Source organism: Gallus gallus, chromosome 5 (genome assembly GCF_016699485.2).
Source record: "Gallus gallus isolate bGalGal1 chromosome 5, bGalGal1.mat.broiler.GRCg7b, whole genome shotgun sequence".
In the NCBI taxonomy this organism is placed as follows: domain Eukaryota; kingdom Metazoa; phylum Chordata; class Aves; order Galliformes; family Phasianidae; genus Gallus; species Gallus gallus.
Genome location: NC_052536.1, coordinates 5,229,179 through 5,252,396, shown reverse-complemented (window position 1 = coordinate 5,252,396; position 23,218 = coordinate 5,229,179). Strand labels below are relative to the sequence as shown.

The 23,218-nt window shown below is 39.4% G+C and overlaps 1 protein-coding gene across 2 annotated transcripts in view; it reads left to right on the top strand.

Moving 5' to 3' along the window:
* IMMP1L (inner mitochondrial membrane peptidase subunit 1) overlaps positions 1-23,218 on the top strand; it is a 59,426-nt gene that overhangs the window by 5,375 nt on the left and 30,833 nt on the right. For both annotated transcript variants that reach the window (XM_040701145.2, NM_001277878.2), the window contains exons 2-5: positions 6,080-6,217; positions 6,900-6,988; positions 8,057-8,183; positions 20,513-20,623. In XM_040701145.2, coding sequence (XP_040557079.1) covers positions 6,113-6,217; positions 6,900-6,988; positions 8,057-8,183; positions 20,513-20,623 — 432 coding nt within the window. In that variant the 5' untranslated portion in view covers positions 6,080-6,112. The remainder of the gene's footprint in view (positions 1-6,079; positions 6,218-6,899; positions 6,989-8,056; positions 8,184-20,512; positions 20,624-23,218) is intronic.

The window sequence follows — 23,218 nt, the reverse complement described above, 5'->3', positions numbered from 1 at the left end:
TTTCCTACCGAATTTTTAGCGTTTCTGGTATAGAAGATCTAAAATGCACAATTGCAGGAAGATTTGCAGTCATCTCAGCACACACAGCACTGTGAAGGGAGCTGTGCGAGCAGACACTGGTTTTCCTTTTAGAAACGCAGTGTTATGAAGGGAAGGGTAAGCCAAACTGTGTGCTTGTGGAACAATCCTCATGAGTAAGCTCAGGTGGAATAAAATCTGTTTGCTTCGTAGAAACGTAGAGATGGTTTTTAAGAAGTACTTCAGGCGAGGAGACGCATGACTGTCTTTGCGCTATTTCCCATTTTACAGATATTCACATCTCCATTTGAAATGTGGGTTTCTCTAGGTACTTGTGGCACAATGAGCCATATGGGCCTTTTTTTGGTAATCTCTTTGCTACCTGTGGTAGTGCGGTTGGTGGGCCTGGAGAGTGCTCAGCGTCGCGCAGGCGCTCAGTACCTTGGCTTGGAACCATCCACTGCATTTGAGGAAGGAGCCTCTACTCATTTGATTTCCTTATCATTGTGTCAGCTGTGCCCTTTACTTTAAACCTTTGAATTAAATAGTAGTTTATGCTGGCTTTTTATTTTAGTTCATGCATTTTAAACCCAGAACTCAGATAAAAAGATAGTTCCAGAATAAATCCAGTATATTATTTATGAGTGGAGCAACACATTAGCATTGAGTTCACAGTAGATCATATCGCTTTTATTCCGTCTTACAAGCTTAGCAGCACAAACAGAATAATCAACATATTATTTGGCTGTCATCTGCTGAACAGAAACCAGAGATCACAAGGAGGTTTTCCCTAGCTGCCGTGATGGCCTTTTTGTTCCAAGCCCCCATCTGGGAGGGCCATGGTGTGTTATCATATGGAACGCGGGGTTTTCTGTAATCTGCTTAGCTGCACTGCAGTTTGAATCTTCATTCCATGTTTGTGTAATTTATAATTTTAATGAGACCACGGCTCTTGTGGGCTTTGAAATATATTAAAAGCTCTTTTGTGCATATGCTTTTGTTCTTGCTTAATAGGCTCAGTGTATTTAAAGCTGATGAATTTTTATTCATGGATTTGGATGTCTGGGGATTAACTTAGACTGAATATCATTGCACTCATCTATTGATGTTCGGAACTTTTTTATATTTGTATCTGTAAGTGCAGGAGAACTTACAGAACTTGTGTTTTATAAATAAAATGGCTCAGAAATGATATAAAATTTTACAGCAATGATAAAAAGTGCTGATTAATGTCCTTTTTTTCACTGCACAAACTCCCGTGCAGTATAGTTTGCATTATGAAGAGTAAGTAGTTGATGCCATATATGTGTGTGTATTTAGAATTTCTTATCTAAAAGGCAGTTTGGGAAAGCCATCAAGTATCTTGCGGGATTATAGCATTGACAAGCACTCGATTTGGTTTTCTTCTCCTCAGGTAACTTGAAAGTGTAAATACTTAATTTTGTCTGAATCTGTGTTTTCTTTCTCCTGTTTTCTAACACTTTTTTATGCATGGTTCACATACTTCACTAGAAGGCATTACTCGTAACTGGGAAGTACTAATGAAGAAATACACTAAGATTATTTATTACTGTTTTATGCTAAAATTGGTCTTTTTTTTTTTTTGCTTTTGCATTTTTCAAATGTTTAACAATACCTTCTGTGATTCACTATTTATGTTAAGGTCTCATACTGTGTGATTTCTGTGTTAATAAACCACTGTGGAGTACTCTTCAGTGATAACATTCTAATCTGGAACCAACAGTGGGGCTAAGAGAAAGACACTTGTATCTCTTCCTAAATGCTTCTGTTGATGGTGTATGTAAATAGATGGCTTTGTTTTACATGAAGGGCTTTTTGTTGCTGCTGCTTGTTTGTCCACGATGACAGATAGTTTAAGTAAACATCCTCTGAATTTCTTAGGGAAATAATTTACCACTCTTCCACTCACTGCTCCGGATAGTGTTTGCAGAGATGCCTGCATCCTTTTGGAAGGTGTGTCAGCACTGGGAAGTGCATGCAGCACACGAACCACGCAGAGCTTTGGTTTATGTATGGTCATGGATCTCAATCACCTAGTGCGAAAATGGGACTTGGAACTCTTTGTTGTGATGAATTAACATGCACTTTATGTGTTTATATGTCTATTGATATTTCAAGAAGGTAATGTTTTTTTGAAATTGATAAATGAATGTAGCACAGAACAGAGTTGTTTGACCCTCATGATGCAGACACGGTGTATTTTTCTCATTCACCAGCAAAGGGACTGTGCTGTCTGTCAGACCTTTGGCACCCATGTCCTAACGTTGATGTAGTTACAGGAAAAAGTTAAGTGAGTATTTCAGCATTCAGCATTCCTCAGAGGCTCAGATTTGCCAGGTTTGGCCACGCGCGTTTGGATTTTTCTCTTCAGCAAAGATGGGCGTAGGGAGTTGCACAGAAAAACAGAAGTCCTGGAACGTTTCTGACCACTGATGCAGCATTTTATGCAGGGTTGCTAAGAGGTCCCTCCCCAAGGCAAAGTGAATCAGTGAGAACTGCCTGAAATCTATTGTGAAAAATTGCTCATTCTCACGTAGGTAGTCTCTAGTTGTTTAGCACCAGACCATTGCATTATGTGAACTTATGTTTACAGGCCATGTTACTTGTCAGCTTGAGATCAGTAGATGAAGGAGGGTTTGTTGGAGACAAACTGTCTGCCTAGTGGAGGCAATGTGGAAGAAGAATCTCCTCCTCCAGAATATCACACAAGGATTTTCAGATTTGCCAGACTGAATCCAGTGCAACTTCTAGAGCAAAACAACAGCTAAAAATACAAGTCAGGTTCTGCTTGCCCCCTGTGTGGAATGATTATTTAAAATGGTGTCTTGTTTTGCTTTAGATGTTTGAAACCCTCAGATGAGTACAATTAGAATATTTAAACTATTTTATATTTATTACATTGTGTGTCTGATACAGGAGGAATCTTTCCCAATGAACACCTTTCACGTTCCTGGCACATATTGAATTAATTTCATGTGAAGTTTTATAGATAGTTATATTAAATGTCAGCTCCAATGTAAGCATTTAAATAGCCTCATCAGCATGTGTTCTTTCTGTTCTTTCTGCTTTGGGGTTTGTGGACTTTTTAAAAAAATAAATAATAATCTTGGAGTATCTTCTTGGGAAAAACATGGTGCGAGTCCTGGGTTTGCATTTTAAGAAGAAAGATGTGTGGTTAAGCAGGGAGAATGCAGTCACGGAGTTTCAGTTAGCTGAGGGAAGATCAATCTACTATCACTAAATATTCTATGAAAATTCAGAACTTACTATTGCATAAATCAAAGGTGCCTGGAAGTGTTTTCTTATAGTGAAAAAAAACCCACTTGATAACAAGTCCAGTAATTTGTTTAGCCACATTTTCATTGGCTATGACTTTGGCTTTCTCATATTGAAAGTTTTGGCACTAGATGCTAACCTGTGCCATTGGCTATCTGGAAATGACAAATCTGCTCATTGGCTTCCTAATTTTATTAAGTACACAGTTAATTGTAATCCAAGATCACAGCAAACAAGATGTTAATTTCTAGAGAATCTACCTGCATTTCACTCAGAACATGATTGTTACCAAAGCAGAGAATACGAAGAGAATAACATTTGTGCTATCCTCACAGGAGCTGTCAATAAAAGATGTAATAGGGGATTTAGGAATCTGGAAATGGCCAACTAATTTATGTGAATCTATTTTATTTCAGCTAGAAAGACCAAGCTCTGTCTCGTCTGCGCTGCATATTGCAGAGCACAGGCTGTCTATAGAAAACCAGGCGGCTGCATATGGATAGTCCCTTGATATCATTCACTTGCTGTGTAATCTTATTATGCAAAGTTCTAATCTTCACCTAGAATGAATGCCTCTGGGTCAGAATATAGTCATATCAGGGTTTTTGAGGTCATGTTTTGTGATCCTTAGCTTATTCTTCTAAGTAGGGCTGGGATTTAAAGAGTATTCCCTAGACACTAGCAGAGATAGATGGTAAAACCTGCTGCCTTTTTGGAAGACAAGACCAACATGAGGTCCCTGGTAGGATTAAACTTGATTTGTAGCTGTAGGATTTTTTAACAGATGTATTATTGGACAGGGAATAGGGGGCCACCAGCACAGCGAAATTGGATCACGATTGGCATTCTCAGGGAGTCCGCTGGCTGCTAAAACAGCAGCTGCATGTGGATTTGACTTCTTTCAGGTGAAGCGACTTCCAGTCATTTGGAAAGGATGGGATGAAAAGGAACCTTGGTGATAATTTTGATGTCTGCAAGATTTAGTACCAATGTAATGGGATTATCGGTAACACCTTCACTGCAGAAAAAGCCACCTGGCGCTATAACTGGCAGCAACTGCGAACTAATCCTTTCCCATCTCTTGGATGTCATTCATGAGGCTCCAAGTGATTTCTACCCTGCTAGCTGTGATTAATTTTATAAACAAACAAACAAAAAACCAAAATGATGGAAGCCAAGACCATGTAAGGAAAAGGGAACAGAAGAGAACAGTAATTAGGTTTTGCATTATATTTGCTGCAGGGGATAAGCTCTATAGTTATTGTAAAAACAAGCAAATTGTATTTTGTGTGATAAATGTGTGTAACTTTTTGTCATTGATTTAAAAAAGAAAATCTATTTTCATTAGAAAAAACAATGTTTTTTTCAGTGTAACGTTTTCAGCTACCTACTGTGTAAGTAGTAGTTAGTACCTGGAGGTAATTACAGCAGGTTTTATGGCAATAATTCTGTGATAAGGATGTTCATATGGCACATCTGGTAAGTTTTGAAGGGGACTGTGACTTAAATCATTTGTTTTATTGTCCTTTATGGCCATATTGTGGTGGAGGTGCCTGCCGACAGGACTTTGTAGTGAAATGAATTGTGTGATGTGGAAAACCATTCAGCCATTTAGCATAGCTTTTAAACAATGCCATACTGATAGTTTTCTAGAATAGCAGTTGTTTAATGATTGCTAGGAGCCTACAGTTTTTTTGTTTTTTTTTTTTCATTTGTTTTTTAAGCTCTGAAGTAATCTTGTTGGTTTCAAACTGTGTAATCTGTATTGTATGTGTGCCCCAATTTGAAATTACATGTCACTTTCCTGAGGAGTGGTAGAAGCTGAAGCTTATTAGGGGCTTTGTCACTACTACCATAACCGTCTGATAAACCCAGGCATTTCAGAAAGTCCCATGTGCCACATCTGTATGCCAGGACTAGTGAAATCCCCGTCTCTCGGATTAGGACTTTATTTTCATACCAAATGCACATTGCAGAGTCTTTGAGAACCCGTTAGTTGGAAAGTGGGGAGAGCAACGCTGGAGATGTCTTCGCTCCTTTACTATCCTCTTGGTTTCCTGCCATGACAGCTGCAGTCATAGGTAGAGCCTCACTCCGTTGGGTTTCAGGTCACTCCAGCTCTCAGATACTTCTCTGATTAGCTGGTGATTGAAGAAAAATAGTGCTGTATGTTGTGCTGTCTTCACGTGATTAATCCCACAAGTGTTATTTAATAAACATCTTGAGTCCCCAGCTCCACCTGATCTGAAACGGGTTGCAGCAGTGCCAGGCAGGCAGGGAGAGCCTGTGTTTGACGTGGGGATTGCAGCTCCCCAGCATCCATTCAGCTCCACAGGCCTACGGAGGGGAGGATGTTCTCATAGTAGGCAAGTGGCTGTAAGCCTGTCTGCAAATTTGAGTAAAAGAAGTCCATTTGAGTCGCTGAGTCAGCGGACCATTGTCAACATTCCATCCCCATTAATTTCTGTAGCCTTGCTATGTGTTTTTTGTTTTGTTTGTGGTTCCTTTGTTTCTTTCAGCTCCTACTCAGCTGTGTCTCGCTGATTTGCTGGAGAGGGGCAATCAGTTGCACACATGGGAGTGTCTGCATTAGTAAATAAAAAGTCGATAGCCTTTCATCTCTTCACCTGTGCCTGATTCATTTTATTTCTGTTCTTCTTCTATTCTAATGATACTGTACATTGGTTGTTAGATGCAAAAGATAGCTTTATGAATACTGCACTGCTTGCTGTCAAATGAACAATGTTCTTCTGTTTCACTATAGACTAGAACCAGCTGAGCGACGTAGCGCTGTACCATGTTTCGCAATGCCCTAGGAAAAACCTTGCGATTTCTTGGGTATACTGTGCAATATGGCTGCATAGCACACTGTGCCTTTGAGTACCTTGGAGGAATTGTTGTGGTAACTTTCCATTTTTATGATTTTAAAAGACATAAGAACTGTAATACTAAAACTGTTACAAGTGAGAATGCCATTATTTGGGTTTTCTTCATTTTTAAAAATTTTTCAAAGTGTGTTCAATAAAAAAATAAAAACACAACTTTTTGGACAGTTAAGCGCTTCAGGCATCACTGAAGCAAATGAGAAGCAATATGAGTAAGCATTTTGCAGAGACTACCTTCTTTCAGAAAGGCCAGAGTTGCAAAATCCCAACTCCGTGCAGATTTCTGGATGTTTTATGCTACTCCCCCCTTCCCCGCATACTGCTGCTGGAGATAATGGGTTTGGCTGAGAGTTCCTCCTGCAGCTCTTGTGATACTTCTCTTCACAGAGGTGAAAACAAAGCGGTGAGCTGGCAGAGCTCTGAGTGCTGCTTCCAATAAATCCTGCGGAGAAGGTGCTGAGATGTGTACTCAGGAAGTCATTGCACCCAGCATAGTGCAGGACCAGTTCTGAGCTAAAAGAGCTGTAACGGGGAATTTGCAGGCTGTCCTTCTGCTTAAATATCAGATGTCCCACTGAGGGTTTAATTGTTCCTTACATTACATTTTTTGTAATTTATTAGCAAATAATTGAAAACGTGTATTTTAGATAACGGCAATTGGCAAATAGTAATTTTTTCTCGTTTATTTTTAATTTTCAGTGTTCTGGACCTTCAATGGAACCAACAATTCAAAGTTCTGATATTGTCTTTTCGGAGAACCTTAGCCGTCACTTTTATTCCATTCGGAAGTATGCTCCTTTGTTGAGACTCCATTTTACAGTTAGTTTGCCAGAGCTTGTCAGTAACCACTTTCTGTCCATCCTTTATTTTTCATACATTCTTCAGCATCTGAACTGTATTTTTTCATACGTTTTCTCTCACTGTGTATGATGGAAGACAAAGTAATGGGCAAACACTGTCCATCTTACCAAACCACTTGTCAGAACTCATTTAGGGTATAGTCATAGAATCATAGAATAGAATCATTACACTTGGAAAAGACCCCCAAGATCATCTAGCCCAGCTGTCCATCTCCCACCAATGCTGCCCACTAAACTGTGTTCCTTAGTACCGCTTCTACATGTCTTGAACACCTCCAGGGATGATGACTCAACCACCTCCCTGGGCAGCCCGTTCCAGTGCAGTCCATTTCACTTCTCCTTCTCCCCTCCCTTATTTTCTCTCATGGTTTTTTGTTTGAATATAACTTCTCCTCCTAAGTAATGTTGACTTACTCTTAAATCAAGCTGTGGGCTGTGCTGTGCCCAGATAGACCATTCGGTAACTTTTCTAGCATCCTAAGTGCAGTTTATCAAATTTCATTATGATTACGTTGTGGAGCACAGCAGGCTCCAGGCCCTTGCCCATTTCACTGTGGACCATTTCACTGTGCAATGTAATGTGTATAACTGGGGCAAAAGATCCTATAAAGTCAGACATCTGAAGTTCTGCTGAAACTTTTGTACAATAATGTATAGAAATTTGGAATCTCTTCCATATGTATGTAACAACCAGATCAAGTTAAGAGGCATTCATTTCATCGAAGCATTTTCAATTAAAATGCAGTCTTAAATGTTTTATAAATAACTTAAATAGCAAGGACTATCTCCAAATGTGCTTGCATTACACCTCAGTGTAATGTGTGTCACTGAAAACGCCAAAATGTGACTAGAGTTTTGAGCAGAAAAAACTGTCTTTTAATATATGGGAGTATTTTTGGAGTACGTGCATTGATACACACGTCTTCAGCCAAATATTCTATACTTAGAGTTCTCTTTTGTTTGTGTTTGTTTCTGTTTCTGTTTTTTTCCTCCTAGAGGAGATATTGTAATTGTGAAAAGCCCGACTGACCCCAAATCAAATATCTGTAAAAGAGTAATTGGCTTGGAAGGGGATAAAGTCTGCACAAGCAACCCTTCAGATTTCCTTAAGACTCACAGCTTTGTAAGTATTAGTTTCTTGATTTGTAAATTAATTATTACGTAAGCAAGCCTGGTAGTCTGTGAAGGATTTGTAGTATCTTATTATCATAAATCATACAGTATGACGTTTATGAATTATTCTACGTATCCAGTAAAATGTAAACTTTGTTTATAGCAGACTGCCTTTCTCAGTGTCTTTTGCCTCTGTAGGAAGTGTACGCAGGCCATATTTTTGCTCTGTCCTTTGTTTAGATCTTCTTCCACAAGGAGTACTCCAGAATTCTCTACATATAGTACAGCACAGATGACAGACTCAGGGGATTGGTCTTAAGGCAGAAGTGTTTCTACATTTTAAGCAATAGAAAGTGAAAGTTTGTCTTTGTGATACCTTTGAGGATTTTGCTTTCAAAATTAATGTATCTATACGTTTCAGTGTAACAGAATTTAACATTTCTGAGTACAGTTAGAAAAGTACTAGTCTAACTAACTTGCAAAAAAAAATTCAGTTAACAAGATGAAACAGAACAGAAACAAAAATTCTTAATGCTGACTTGCCCTTATGCAGATACACTTGAAAGAAGTTTGTAAAGATCTGAGATTAAAGATTTTCAGCAACTTGTTGGGCTATCATTAGTAAAATCATCAGAAATCATAATCACAGAGAAAAATGTAGCTTTTTTCCCAGAGCACATTTGGCTGTTTCCTCTGTTCAGTGTTCAGTCCTCTGTTCAGTGGAAATACTTGGTTTTGCACAGCTACCTATGGACTACTCCTTGCGGCTAGCTGCGGTTTATGATTGCTAAATCCTGTATGAGTTTAGCTACCCAAGAGTGCCAGCTTCACCATCAGCCCTTCAGGTACTGTTGCTGTGTGTGTATTAGGCATGTCAGGTAGTTTTTAGTTGAAGTGGAGGCTGTACGTACCAAAATCAATGGAAGAATTGTCAGCATTGTGTATAGATTTGGTGTCTGGGCTTAGTCAAGGCATAAGACCAGAAAACAAAGATAGGATTGATGCCTTGCTCCAAAGGGCTCAGTTTGTTATTTCTTCCATTCCAGTGTTGAGGCAGGACATTTCAGGCAACTGACTCTAATCTATCCAGATAAGCAACAGTACCAGTGACAGCGACTCGTTCTCCATTATATTTTGAAGGGGAGGACTGTGGGTTTTGTTTTTGTTTTTTTTTTTCCCCATAAATCCAACTGTGTTAATGTTGAACCACGAAAACAAATTAAAAAACCCCACCACCTTTCTTACTGAGTTGGAGACATTTTCTGGTTCCTCTGGAAGTAGTAATTTAGGTGGAACAATGAATTTCCCAGAAAGGAAAGACCTGAATGGAAGCCTGAATTTCATGTACGCTGAATTTCTGTGAGCATTTTGTTCCCCTCTTGTCTTTGTCTTGAAAAGGAACTCAGGAAAGGTTTGTACTTAACAGGATGTATGCCCTTCTGGAAACCCTGTGGTAATCAAATGAATATCCAGTGGAACAATTTCTGCCATAGGTATAACTTTTCTTGTCACCAGTTTTCATACAAAGTGTCAGGAGAATGAGAGGATGAGGAGCACATCCATGTCCTGTTTTCCTGTGAATGTGTTTCATGAAGCTAGCGCGTGGAAGTCCAGGAAAGAAGTGATCGCGCTTTCTTAGTTCTGGCATTGTAACTTGTAACTAGGGGAGAAACGATCCAGATGGAAGTACCTAAGTTTGTTAATGCAGGTCTGTTTTGCTCATATCCTTAATGGTTGCTGGACAAGTGAATCTTCCCATCTGTTCAGGAGGCACTTTATGGAATAGAGTATTTTCAACACAGATATCTGCACTTTATGTCCATGAATTACACTGGATTATTCGCTCGGCAGTTCTGTTCTTGCTGAGGGAGGAGCAGCGATACGTATCCATGCTGAGGAAATAGTTCAACCAAATCCTTGTTTCAGCGGAGCAACAACGCAGCGCGCTTTGAATTCAAACACCAAATTCTTCAAAGCAAATAGCAGCAGCAGTCGTGGAGAGACCTTGCTATTTGTTTTGTTGCTCCCTATTTGAGGAGAATTAATCTGCGTTGGGTTTGGAGAAAGAGATTGCGGGAGCTCTGAGGAAAGGTTTGGCTGGGGTCCCAAATGGCCGGCAGCGCTGCCTGCGGTGCGCGGCTGTCGCAGAAATACGGGCACACTTTGAGAGAGCGGACCAGAAACTGTCATGAGTTCTGTTGTCTGTAGTAGGCTACTAATTGCTTCTTTTAATGAGAAATCTCTGAGTGATGCTTGAATGTGCTGACTCAAAAATGTTTAAGGTCAGAGAATTGTTTGTTTTTATTACGGTGAACTGCTCAGCTTTTCTTGACTGACTTGTCTCTTGTTTTGGGGAGTGATGGTGAATAGATGTTGTTGTGGTTGCAAGCTTATTACAGCAAAGTAAATGCAAAGTATGAGATGCGTGAAGTATTACTGAATTAGGCAGTTCTTACCTCAGCTTTGTCCTGTACTGGTGTTTGGCACCCAATAGTTGGGAATTAGGAGTAAGCCAGTTACTGGTGGTGCCAGATGAATGGCAGTGTAACACACCGCAGCTAGAAGTGAAAGCACCTCTGAGCAGCTGTTTGCCTCAGCACCAAGGAGAGCCATTATACTCACATATGATCCTATCAGTAGGAAATTTTCATGCTTAGAAGTGCTACAGTAGTTGATCCCCAGGCTTCCTGGTACAATCAGATCCTGCTTCCACCCACGTTTCATCCATGAGTGCACTTCTCGGGACGGCTTCTGTGTATCGATAGGAGAATGGAGAACTGTGTATGCTCTCTGTAAAGGGGTTACACAGATGAAATACTGCCTTGTGAAAGAACTCAATAGATATCTGTAATTAAAAAAAAACAAAAAACTAATCAAACCAAACACAAAAATAAAACCACAACAAAAGCCACCAAAATCCACAAATATAAACAGCAGCAAACAAAACTTCAAAACTGTTCTAAACTATAGTCAGAAAGAAAAATAAAAAGTTCTGTTTCAGTTGTATAACTTGTTCTGAAAAGAAGAAATTCAGTAGAGTAGAAATGCTGTAGAGCAGTGGCAGTGATGTGAACATCTTTCTAATGGTATAAAAATATTTCTACTGCCATGCTTAGCCAAAGAAATGTCTTATGGGAAAAAAATATGTTGGGCCTGCATGATATGTGAGGATGTACCAAAAACCTGGGTCTGATGGACTCACTGTTGGACTGCAAAGTGATGGAATTGTTCCCAAGCATTGAACCAATTAGTATAAAATAATCACATGCTTAAATTAAAATTGAAGTAAATTAAGAGTATCTCTGCTTTGGGCCCTGTATGGCACATGATGCTTCATTTGTATGTTACAGGTTAGAGCTTATCCACAGAATAGGAATGGGAAAAGTGATGCTATTTGCATGAGGTGAAGAGTTAGGTTCTATTTTTTTGCATAAGCCCTTAAACAGTTAAAAATTTAGGAAAGTGGAATTTTTCTTTTCCTTGCCCTTTGATTGGGATTTGGTGTGGAATGTGTGAGGCTGGCAATTTTGCTGGGTTCTTCTGAGATTTTGTGCTGGTGTTTATACATATCATCAAGTATATTTACTGCAGTAGACTTTTAAGACTGCATAACGTGTTTTTACTGCATCAGACGAGACGTGGTATGAACTAAAAAAGTAAACAACTAATTTAATCAACACGGTATTCAAACCTGATTTCAATTTCTTAAAAGTATTTTTGCAGATTTATTCATTTAATCATAAAATTTAAATAACGAGGGTTAGAAATTATTCAATCGCAGTAAAACTCTGAAATGGCCCAAAAATTGTTTTGAAAGGCTAATTTTCATATTTGTTTTTTCTATTTCCCATCTTCAAAAGTCTAATACAGGCCAAGGTTTATAATTCAGATTGAGTATCTCATTTTATTATTTGAATTTGTTTTAATGCCATTTACTTTAGCTTTAATTTCTTTAGTACCATATGTTCTTGTGCTGCAGCTCCTATTTACAGATTGGAAAAGTGAGGGGTAAGTCATCAGATTAAAGCAGCTTGTATGTCGTAAACCACCAATATGCTAAGCCTTTGTGTCACTTAAACAAAAGTAGTACCTAATAATGTCACTTAATACAGCTAGGGTCTGTAAATAAGGAACCGCCTTTTGCAAGTCATAGTGATAAAAAGCTGAGATACAAATCCATATCTCAGCAACACTCTGTTAGTAATCAATCTCAACGCAGCTCTAATGCTGTGAGACTAGCTGATGTGGGGGAAGTGTGTTTACCTTGTGCTAAAATGAGGCTCATTGCGGAGATGGCATCTCCTCATCCTGTGGTTAACTCTAGAGCTAACATAATTCTGAAGATAATGCATCTTACTGTGTTTGCAGACCAGAGAAGTGGTCTTATGCAGTGCTATTAGCTCTTACACAGTCCTTGTCAAATGCTGTAAGGATACTGTATGGGTTCTAAGAATAGCGTCCTGTTAACATAAACGGCACAGTCTGTTATCTCTGTCCTGTACTGCAGAATTTGGCTGCGTAACCTGAGGTACTGAAGAGCGGGCTGATATTTCAGAGTGCTCAGTTCCATTATGTAGTCTCCTTAAAATGTTCTGCTTTCTTCCTGTCCCTCCTCTTAATTTTAGCATTCGAGGGACTGTAAGAGATGCTATAAATCAAGCAGCCATTATGCTATCTGTCTGGTGGGAAACTAGAACTGATTTTGTGTATTCACTTAATGTGTGGCTTTGTTGAGTTTGCAGATCCCTCCATACCCCAGTGTGGAGCGTTCATGACTAGAGCTACCTTGAGTCTTCTGAGTAGTCAGTTTAATCAAAATACTGTCTTGCCAAAATGAAAATTCCTCAGAAAGAATACTATCAATTCTTTCAACACTATTTCCAAGCTTTCTTCTGCTTAAGCAGCTCAGTCTATCTACCCCCATAGTTTTGATTTTGATACCTCAAGAGCATACGAGCGGCCCTTCTGATCTGACACAGCGGTGTAGCTCAGGCAGGGAGCTGCAGCAAAGGCTCAGCTTCAGTGCTGCTCCTGAGCGAGTCCCCACCAGGCTGCCTGACCTCTCAGACGTCTCTTTCTTCCCCACAGCCCTGCACCAGCTCAGCTGCTCTGGATGCAGGTGGCCACACCCAGGCAAGAGTATTGCCCAGGCCCTGACACAGCCTGGTTCTTCTGTTCAGCCAGTCCATTCCTCAGGGAAAACCATAATAAAATCTCCTGTTTGATTTCAGGCCACATTGTTTCAGGATCACCGATTTCTGAATTTGCAGCCCCGTATGCTTTTCCTCTATGGAATACAGTCTTTGCTGTACTGGTTACTTCATGTTGGACCCACATGATTTTCCGATTGCATTATTCCTCTCATCTAAATCCAGTAATAACTGCTAGGAAGCTGTGCAGGATGATGAGAGCAACTAATCAAGGGCTCACTGAAGATTTGGAGCACAAGCTTTAGTCTGCCTACATCGTGTTTGTGTCTGAGCTGAGGCTTTTCTGACTCTCTTAAATGATGGAGATCATGCAGAGGCCTTAGACGGACCAGCCAAAATTCAGATCATACCTCTTGGAGCAGGGAGAAGATGCCTGTAAGATCCCTTAGCCCTGCTTAGAGCATTTATAGGTCTTTGTTGCTACCAGGCTTCAGGCTTCTTAACTAGATCACTGTGTTACAGGTAAGCGTTTACTGAAAGCACACCCGCGATGGCAATGTGGTTTGTGTTGCAACCATAAGTTCTAGCTGGGGTTTGAACCAGTAGGTGTTTTTCTTCTTGAACCTGTACCTTCAGGTAACTGATTTCCAGAGAAGGAAAGAACTACATCCTTCTTAATGGTGGTTGGTAAGAACAGTCTATGCAAAAGTAAGAAAGTTATCTTTACCATATTTATAATCATTGTTTTTTTCCAAGATATTGTCCTTCAGTCAATCAAGAAAGGTAATAGTCTGGACTGACGAATCCTCAAAATAGCTTTTCTGGCTGATTTGGATCAGCATAATTAACAAGAGGTAAAGCAAGCAGTACGTGCAGATGTTTGAGTTGTTATTTACCCCAACCAAAATATTTGCAAGATCCAAGAAGTGAAACTGAGAGACAGCATATTTTGTCTTCATTTAACTGGCACGGGTATTTCTGATCTGAAAATGTTATGACCTTTCCCATAAAGTACACGGTGCAATGTTGAAAAGTTCCAGAATAAGTTAGCCCAGGACTAAGAGTAGCTACCTGTGTATCATGTGAAATATAGAAAGAGCAGCATTGGAAACAAGAAGCCAAACATATTCAAATAACCAATGCTTTGCCAAATTACTGTAACGACTTCTCAAGTGTTTATTAAGGAACACTCCGTATGTCTGCAGGATAGAGAAAAATCTTGTAAAATTCAAATCTGAGTTAACGTACCTTGGCTTCTTCATATAAAGTTTCCCTGTAGTGTATATTAACATCGCCACCATTGAAGGTTAAGTGATTTTAATATTGGTTAGCAACCTATTTCAAAACCTAAAAGTAGATGAGTCTTCATATCATCTCTCTTTAAAATTTTATATTAAAAGCAACAATTTTTAATGTTCAGAATGAGTTTGTATTTCATCACAGTGAGTTTAATTTCTGTAGAAAACCATATTAGCCTTTCATTGTCATCTGGACGAGGTCATAATGAATTCTGCTTAATATATGTATTCAACACAACCTGAGCTAAGTACACAGTATATCTTATACATAAGCAGCTTAAATCACTCAGTAAGTAAAAGGAAATCACTAAAGGTGAATTCACTTAGGGAGTGTTAAATTGTCAGTCGTTCACCTTTTTAGTTATGCTTAGTTGGGAGATGTTGATTTTAAGATCACCTGCACTTTCAGATTTCTACTGAAGTTGCTGCCATTGCATAGCTTTTTCCAGCACGAGAAAGGAAAAGAGACACGTAGAAGCTTATACTGAGTTTGGAAATACTGTGCTAATTAATATCACTGGCTTTTATTTACAGGGTGGCTGTATCGTAAAGTGCATTTTTGATAAGCGTAAAAAAGTGGTGCATTTGGATCATTAAAAAATAGCATCTGCTAAGTATTATTTACTCTTAGCTATGCATTAATAAATAAAGGATTAAGGAACAGTTATGTGAGACTCTAAGTATCAAGTGAGAAAACTCAACTCTTGCATTTCTGTGCTGGTATCTTTTATCCCAAATAGATGCAATTTACTTAAATAAGGCAATTTAATCAGTATTTAGTAAATTTGTCACTTGATATTGTAGATTCTTTCATCATATTTCACTTTAATCAAGAAAGGTAACACCTGTGGTTTATTCACAAAAGCTTCTTTTGTTAAATGAACACCCGCAGGCCATGAAGCAATTACATTTGTTGCTTGTACCAAAGTAGGAGGCACTTAAATAGACCTTAGTAGGGATAGATGAGAACTTACAGACTTTATTCTTTTGTCCGGCACTGAGATTAGTTCTTATCATAGCTCAAGAAGGAAGCCTCTGAACTGAAAAGAAAAGATGGGAATGATTTAGTTCTTCTGAGGTTTAAAACTTTGATACTGCAGGAGGTGATGTGAATACCTGTGACCTTATAAGAGTTCAAGCTTCATCTGCTCCCAGCTGACTGTACATACTGGCGTTCTTTGGCACACACACGCCACTCAGAATTCCAAAATGAGAGACTGTGAGAGATTCGTGTTTATAATTCTTCACTTCTTCTTTACAAATCTGTTTATCCATCTTTAGAATCCCCCAAAATATTCCCTTGTGACCCCCAAACTGAAAAAGAAGACAACAGAAAAGTGGAAATTTCATTTAGATGGTGGTTTGGGGTTTGTTTTTTTTTGAGGCAGATTTCATGCTTTCATCTCTGCCAATCTTACTTGCAGTATATTGGTTTTCTGGTGCTGCAGTAAACACTGCGTCCATTTCATCCCCTGGTTCTGAAGTGAGTGAGGTTACTGTTGATCTGAGCTCAAACACTATAAGCTACCAATAAAAGCTCGGCTCTTCTGAATGATTATTTTGCTCTTCTGGTCTCTCTGCTCCTGCAGTAGGGCCCTGGGAGGGAGAAGGGGAAGAGGCATGTGTCTAATCAGTGTCCGTATTCTCATGCATATAAGCTGCACCTCAGATAACCGGTTCTCCCTTAGAGCTGTTGTTCCTTGGAAATAAATCCTCAGATAATCTGCACAAAACCAGAGGCACTGGGGTTACTGAGGCAAAGACAGGCTGCGGGAGATCAGAGGGAGCGTGGTTTGGATGGACCTGTGCTGCTGTGGGATTGCTGCTTTGTCATGCAAGCCACCAGTCAGCTCTGTGCAAATTCAGTTGTCGGGCTCGTGGGACCTGGGCTTCTTAGAGCTGGCCTGTGTGTAACATGTGAAATACTGTCCAGCTGTGCTGAATGCTTTTGGCATTCTTGGCAGTACTTCTTCTGAAAACATGATTGAATTCACAGTGTTGTGCTGTGCAGTGATGGTAACTGATTTTACTTACAGAGTCCATCACCTGTAAACACCAAATGCGACAGCGCTGTGAATTGACAAGTGAGTGCCTTTCCCGCTGTCAAAAAGAGGAGCAGCCACCTATCAGCGTGTAAAACCAAAAATGCAAGTGTTCCAGCCAGTTCTCTTTTCCTTTGGTTACGTGTATCGTCTTTCCAGCTATTGTGCCTGCATGGCATTGAGGCATTTCATGCCTGGGTCCTGATTCTGCGAAGGTTGATACTCAGAATTCACTTTGTTCAATATGAGTAGTCCCATTGAGGTCAGCGATGTGCACAAACCCCTGAAGGATTCTGCCTCTATCCTTTATTATAATTATTTTTTGAATTAATGATCACGGCCCGTCACCAGTATTTGGTTTAACATTTTCAGGTAATCTGTATGATTTTGTACCCCTAGTCTTAATTCCAGGTTGTAGAGAAGTGCCTAGGTGATGGACAGGCACTGTACAAAGGGATTGTACTGTAGTACCTATAGATTAGTCCCACATTGTGACAGTACAAATTTAGAGGTGTATGGTCCTGTCACACACTCCATGCAAAATTACAAAAGTTACCAGAAAAGGTGAAATTCAGGATTTAAGTGCATACTTCATTGCAGACCTTCTGTCTGAAATGAAAACAACGAACAACTTGTTTAGATAATTAATTCCTAGTAATTATTAATCATGTTAGAAGTAGTAAGTATATTCCAAAGGTGGGAAAAGTTTTTGTGTTTTGTTCTTTAATTTTTTTTTAACCTTTTTTGCACTTTGGGTGCATGGAAGATGGGAAGGTCTAGAAGTAGACCATTCAGTAGAACAGGAGCTGTAGACTCCTGCGTGAAACAGTAGCATGTTGCAAGAAGTGATGTGCTTTTAGAAAAGTGAAATGTTAATGAGAGCTTGCTGCCTTATTTCATTAAAGGAGCTTCCTTTCGTGGTAATTTGTGATTCTCCTTCTCGTGCATTTGCTGAGATAGACAGTCCCTCAAAATGACAGTTTGGTGATCTGTAATTTTGGGAGTTGCTGGGCATGAGATGTTTGCATTGCATCTGAAAAGCAAACCCTTGTGTAAGGTGTGGGCACAGTGAGTGCTTCGGGTGGCTATGCTGCAAATAAGCAGATGGACGTCCAGCTACCCAAACAGCTGCTGCTGGACGTTCTGTACTGGCTTTATATCACAAATTTTGAGGAAAATAGGAATGGCAGTACATCTCAGAGACCTGTCAGAAATGCTGGCCTACACAGATGTGTGTGCTTTGCAGGTCATTTGTATCTGGACAGATTCTTCTTTTAAAACTGACTAAGTAGTTATTCTTTTTCTAATAATGCCACTTGGGTAGCTTCCTTCGCCTTTTTCCTAGGTTAGCCTTTAAATTAATGTGACTGATACGCCAGCTAAGCACTGCTACTACACCTCTGGTATATTTTCTGTGAAGGGCAGTTAATGATAGACCAAAGTGTTGTTTTGTGATGGAGACATCCTAACTTCTGTTAGCTCTGACATGAGGAAAATGGTACCACAGAGACTTGAAGATGCCATGCGGGTTGCAGGTTTTACCTAATCATTACTGCTAGTCAAGCTGGATTTGCAGCTGCTGCATAAAAAGAGAGGTGTAGGTGCACTCAGCTGAGAAGTGCCAAGGTATTCTGGACTTATTTACCTGACTTACTACGTAGAAGGGAGGAGACCCAAGAGTCTGTCTCGGTGTCCTAGGGAAGCCTACACCTACCAACCTACAACTTGGGATGTAAGAGCTGCAAACTGGCCTTTATGTCCTGCTAACATAGCTGGACTCCTCTGCATCTGCCAAGAATGGACAAATCAACCATACTTTTCCAGCTCCAGCACTGACAGCGGGAGGAGCCATCTTGCTGAAACCACTTGGCCTTCCTAGACAAAACTCTCTTGTGCACATGCCAGCAATTTGATAAGCCTACCAAATAACACAGGTGGTGGGCAAGCTGAATGTGGAATGAGTAAAGAACCTGATAAACCTAACAGGAGGTCAGATCAGTTTAAACAAACAAAAGAATAAGGCAGTCCTTTATGCAGGTGATGGTGGAAGAAGACAGCAGCAGGAGGTTTCAAAAAGGCTTCAGCATTCCTGGTCAGCAGCTCCACATACAGATTCTAAAGCAAGTAGGCAGGGATTTACCCTCTGACATGCCTGAGGCACCTATCCCAGACATGAGAGGAATAGAGGGGAATGGCTGGGAGGAGATAGCAAAGGAAGGGCTGTAAGAAAGAAGGGAACGGACTCTTCAGCAGGGTCTGCTGTGATAGAAAAGGGGAAGTGGTTTCTGAAATGGACAGGCTCGCATACGCTTTCCTTGGTTAGCATCTGTTTATGTCACTGTTGGAGACAAGCTAGACTACTGGTTCTCAGTCTGTACATTAAGCATTTGCCACAGCTCAACAAAGGGACCACCAGGTAGGTTGCCACCCTCAGCTCCTAGGCGGGCAGGAACACGACTAAGCAAAGAGCCAAAAAAAAAAGGGCCTATTTAGAGATAAGATTGCTAGTGTTCCCTGGCCAGACAAGTACCACTGACTGCACTTCACCTGTGTTTTCCTCAAACACTTACCTAAGGGACTTGGTTTTAGTCTTAATGGTTTACATCCAGGCTTTACTACAGTGGTATTTCAGTCTTTTCAGTCTGTTATCCTAAAATTCTGCATATGTGGATGACTGTATTTAAGAGACTGTAGGTCTCCTTTCTAAAATGTTAATGTTTATAGTACTCAGACTGTTTTGCTTGAGATCTGTGATTTTTAAAAGTCTTGTTTCTCTGTATTTTGCTCTAAATTCTGGGCATAGTAACATTTCATGTACGCATTTGGTTTTGGAAAAAGGTCCGTTATCTTTAAGGTCAAATACTATCTAGATTGGGAACGTGTTGCTACTTTTAATTTTTCAGGCTGCTGTAGAATTCTAGAAAGATTAGAAAAACAAGTACTAAATATTTCATTTGGTGACTTTTAAGAGGTTATCTATATCTAAAGTGTTTTCTATGAAAGTCAAAATAGGGTCATATATTCCAAGCAGAAATCTTAGTTTAAGACAAATAATAGTGACTTTTTCACTTAAGGAAGCTTTGTACTTTTATCTAGCTAACTAGTATAGCTATGTTGCTATTTCTCATTTTGTCACCAAGTCAGTCACTGAATACCATTCATCTATGGTATGTAATGTAGTTAAGGCATAATATATATAGGCAATGAAAGGTCTTTGTCATATAGTATAAGGTCACCATCATTAATTTTCAAATTATAAAAAGGGATTTGCTGTTTTGTGATCATCATTATTGCAATATAATGTGTTGTGGATTCTGCCTGCACATAGAATGAACTGTGATCTTAATTAGAACTTTGACAAGCCTACTCCGATAAAATGATGAGATTATTCGTAATTGATGTCACAATCAATTACCAGTTAGTTCATCATGAATCTACTAACAGGTCTAGCCTTGGTGCTGGCCCCAGGATGTTGATGAGTGTGTGGCTGCCCTGTTCATGCTGTTACTGCGACAGGAGGGCAGATTTTCAGTCAACATCCTAATGACCTCTTTTGAAGTCTATTAAATTAATGACCCTGTCACATTGGTCTAACCTCTTACATCTTCATTTTGGATTTTTTGTTGCAAACCATTGTTTTTTGAGCACATGATAGAAGAGATACTTTAGAGCACTCCCTCTCATCCCTCCAAATCTGGCTCTGTGTCTTATTAGATAAAATAAAAATTAGTTTATTAGACAGTCATGAAATACAGAAAGCAGAAATTAGGCAGTATAAGGCAAACAATACGTAATACCTGTCTATTCTGTTTTCTCTTTACATTTCAATTCAATCCTGCTTAATTATAGGTGCCTAAAGGACACGTTTGGTTAGAAGGTGATAATCTGAGGAATTCTACAGATTCCAGGTGCTATGGGCCTGTTCCTTATGGACTGATAAGAGGACGCATTTGTTTTAAGGTATTTATAGTACCTAAAATACTTACATTAATATATGTGTAATGCATGTTTGTTGGGCATTAAAACTTGCCGCCTTAAGTGTCTGGCCAAAGCAAATGTGAAGGAGAGCTCAAACGCATTGGGCACTTGCTGTAAGAGGATAAGGTAACAGTTTTGAGGTTTGGTGGGAATTCTTGAGCAAGGATTTGTTTTTTGAGAATCATTCTTTGAGCAGTCGCTGCCTTTAAGAACTGACTGAATTATTTTGCAAGCAAAACCAAACTGTATACAAATATACACACACTGCTGCATGAAAAGTAGACTCCATCCTCAATGTGATTTTTGCTTTTGCAAAACGGTGAAGGGCAGCTTCCTACTTCTGTGTTGTTGTAACTTGAGAAATGTAGCTCCGTAATGGAAAAACCAAAGATGGAGGTTCTGGGACCTGCATACAGAACTCAGACTTATGGAGTAGCCTTGCTAACTCTGTGAAAAAGCTTCAACAGTGAAGTCAAATCTGTGCTACTGCAATCATCCTTCACTTCTTTATAAAAAAACAAAAAAAAAAAACAAAAAAACTTGAATATTGTATAAACCTACATGGCTCCTCCTTCGTCTGTTTCAGCAATTCTAAAGCTTTGTTTCGCACTAAACTACCTTTTCATATCGTCTGCATTATTAATTTAGTCATTTACCAAAAAGAATAAACTAAGACAATTTCCTCACCATACGAATTTTAATGGAAGAAGTGAGGGAGACTGTGCCACATAGACTTATGCGCTGGCTTTACAAAAGCCAGATTTCAAGTGGTATCATTCAGAGCAATTAAGAATGGTTTTGAAAGCTATTCTCCATATATTGCACAACCACCACAAGTGTACAGTTTGTGTTATATTCTGTGTGCGGGGAAGATTACGTACACAAAACTTGGTTGAATTAGAAATATTTACAGTTTTTATGAACACAACGTAGGACCTTTCAAAAAAAAAAACGAGCAAAAAAATGCAAACCAATGTTGCAGTTCCTGGCCATGGTCTCTGACTGCTTATTAAACAGTCACAACCACCATTAGATTTTGTCTGACCTGTGTTCTTTATAGACAGCATTTGCTTGGAGCTCTTCCCTGGTGTTTTTTGAGGGTTCCTTCTTCCTTCTCTGCACTGTTTGCCTTGTCACGTACCCCAGAGCTAAAAATGATTCTAAATAAGGCTACTTTTATTAATAAAGTTTGAGCTTGGATTATTAACTGTCAGAATACAGATGATGCTAATATACTGACCAACCTTTTAATGGGAATCTGGTATTCGCCACAGAGTAAATAATCTCCAACTGATGTGCTAGTTTAGAAAAAGTGGTGTTAACTACATGAAGGAGACTAATAGTAAATAATGGCTATATTATTAACCTATGTCTGTGGACAGCCATAATTTTTCACATTATCCCTCCACAGCAATAGATCGGTGTGCCACCACGCAAGATGTCTGAGAGACTTGAAGTGAGGTGACATGTCTGAATTCTAAGTTGAGGAAGCAGTCAATATAGCATTCAATTTCACCTTGTGAAATGAATGGAACTTACTCTACAGATGTTCCATACTGAAGTACTTTAGAACTCCAGGATATTACCTCTTTAAAAAGAGTATGCAATCAGTTGAAACTTGATTAAAAATCATTTTCTTCTTTTTAAACATTTTTATGACAGTTATTATGTGGCGTGAATAGGCTAGTGATTATTAACATTTTAATGAGATTTAAGCAAGAATGAGTTTATTCTTCAGATGTCTGTTTATAGTTTGAGTTGTTTATGGTGATCCACATCAGACTACAGTGATCTACCTATTGTATGTTGCCATTGATCATTACAGTAAAAGGCCAGTAAAAGTACAGTAAAACAGAATATAGCTGTTCCACATGGTCGTAGTTGATTAGCAGACCACTGGCCAAGAAAACATAGTCTGCTAAACGTTCGGCATCATGAAAAATCTCTTACTGTCTTGAGAAGCTTCATTTGATTTACCTTACAGTGGAAAGAATTAATGTTTATCTATGAAGCTTAGACCTATGGTTCTCAGTGTTGGTGCACCAGGTTTTAACTCAGAGGGAAGTAATGATTCTTGAATGCATTTGTCCTGTTTCCTTCTCGCCAGCATATCAATTGCAGGTCTGATAGTTAAGCTCACTGCATAAAAAGGGCGCTGAAAGGTAAATAGCTGCATTTTCAGTAAAACCCCACCGAGGGGAGGACTCCCTTCTTTGGCAGAACTCATGCTTCTTCCTGTCCTACACAGGATAGCCCATGCATTCCCTGGACGTACGCTTCATGTCAGAGCTAGACTTGCCGAGTATCTTCAAAAGAGCTAGTTATCCCCATTTATGCCCCATCCATCAGATCAGATTTATGTTGGCCAAACCAAAGAGGGGAAAAGGAAATAGCCACTAATTGGACTAGCCAGTTCGAACCAACAAGTCAGAGTCAGCTTCTGTTGGAAATTATTACACGCAGTGGCATGTCTTTGTTTCACACAGAATGCTTGTTCCTCCTTTCCAACTGGAAGCAATGTTTCTCAGATTCTCTCCTGCATGCAAACTAGGTAAACCATCATTTTCGTTCTAAATC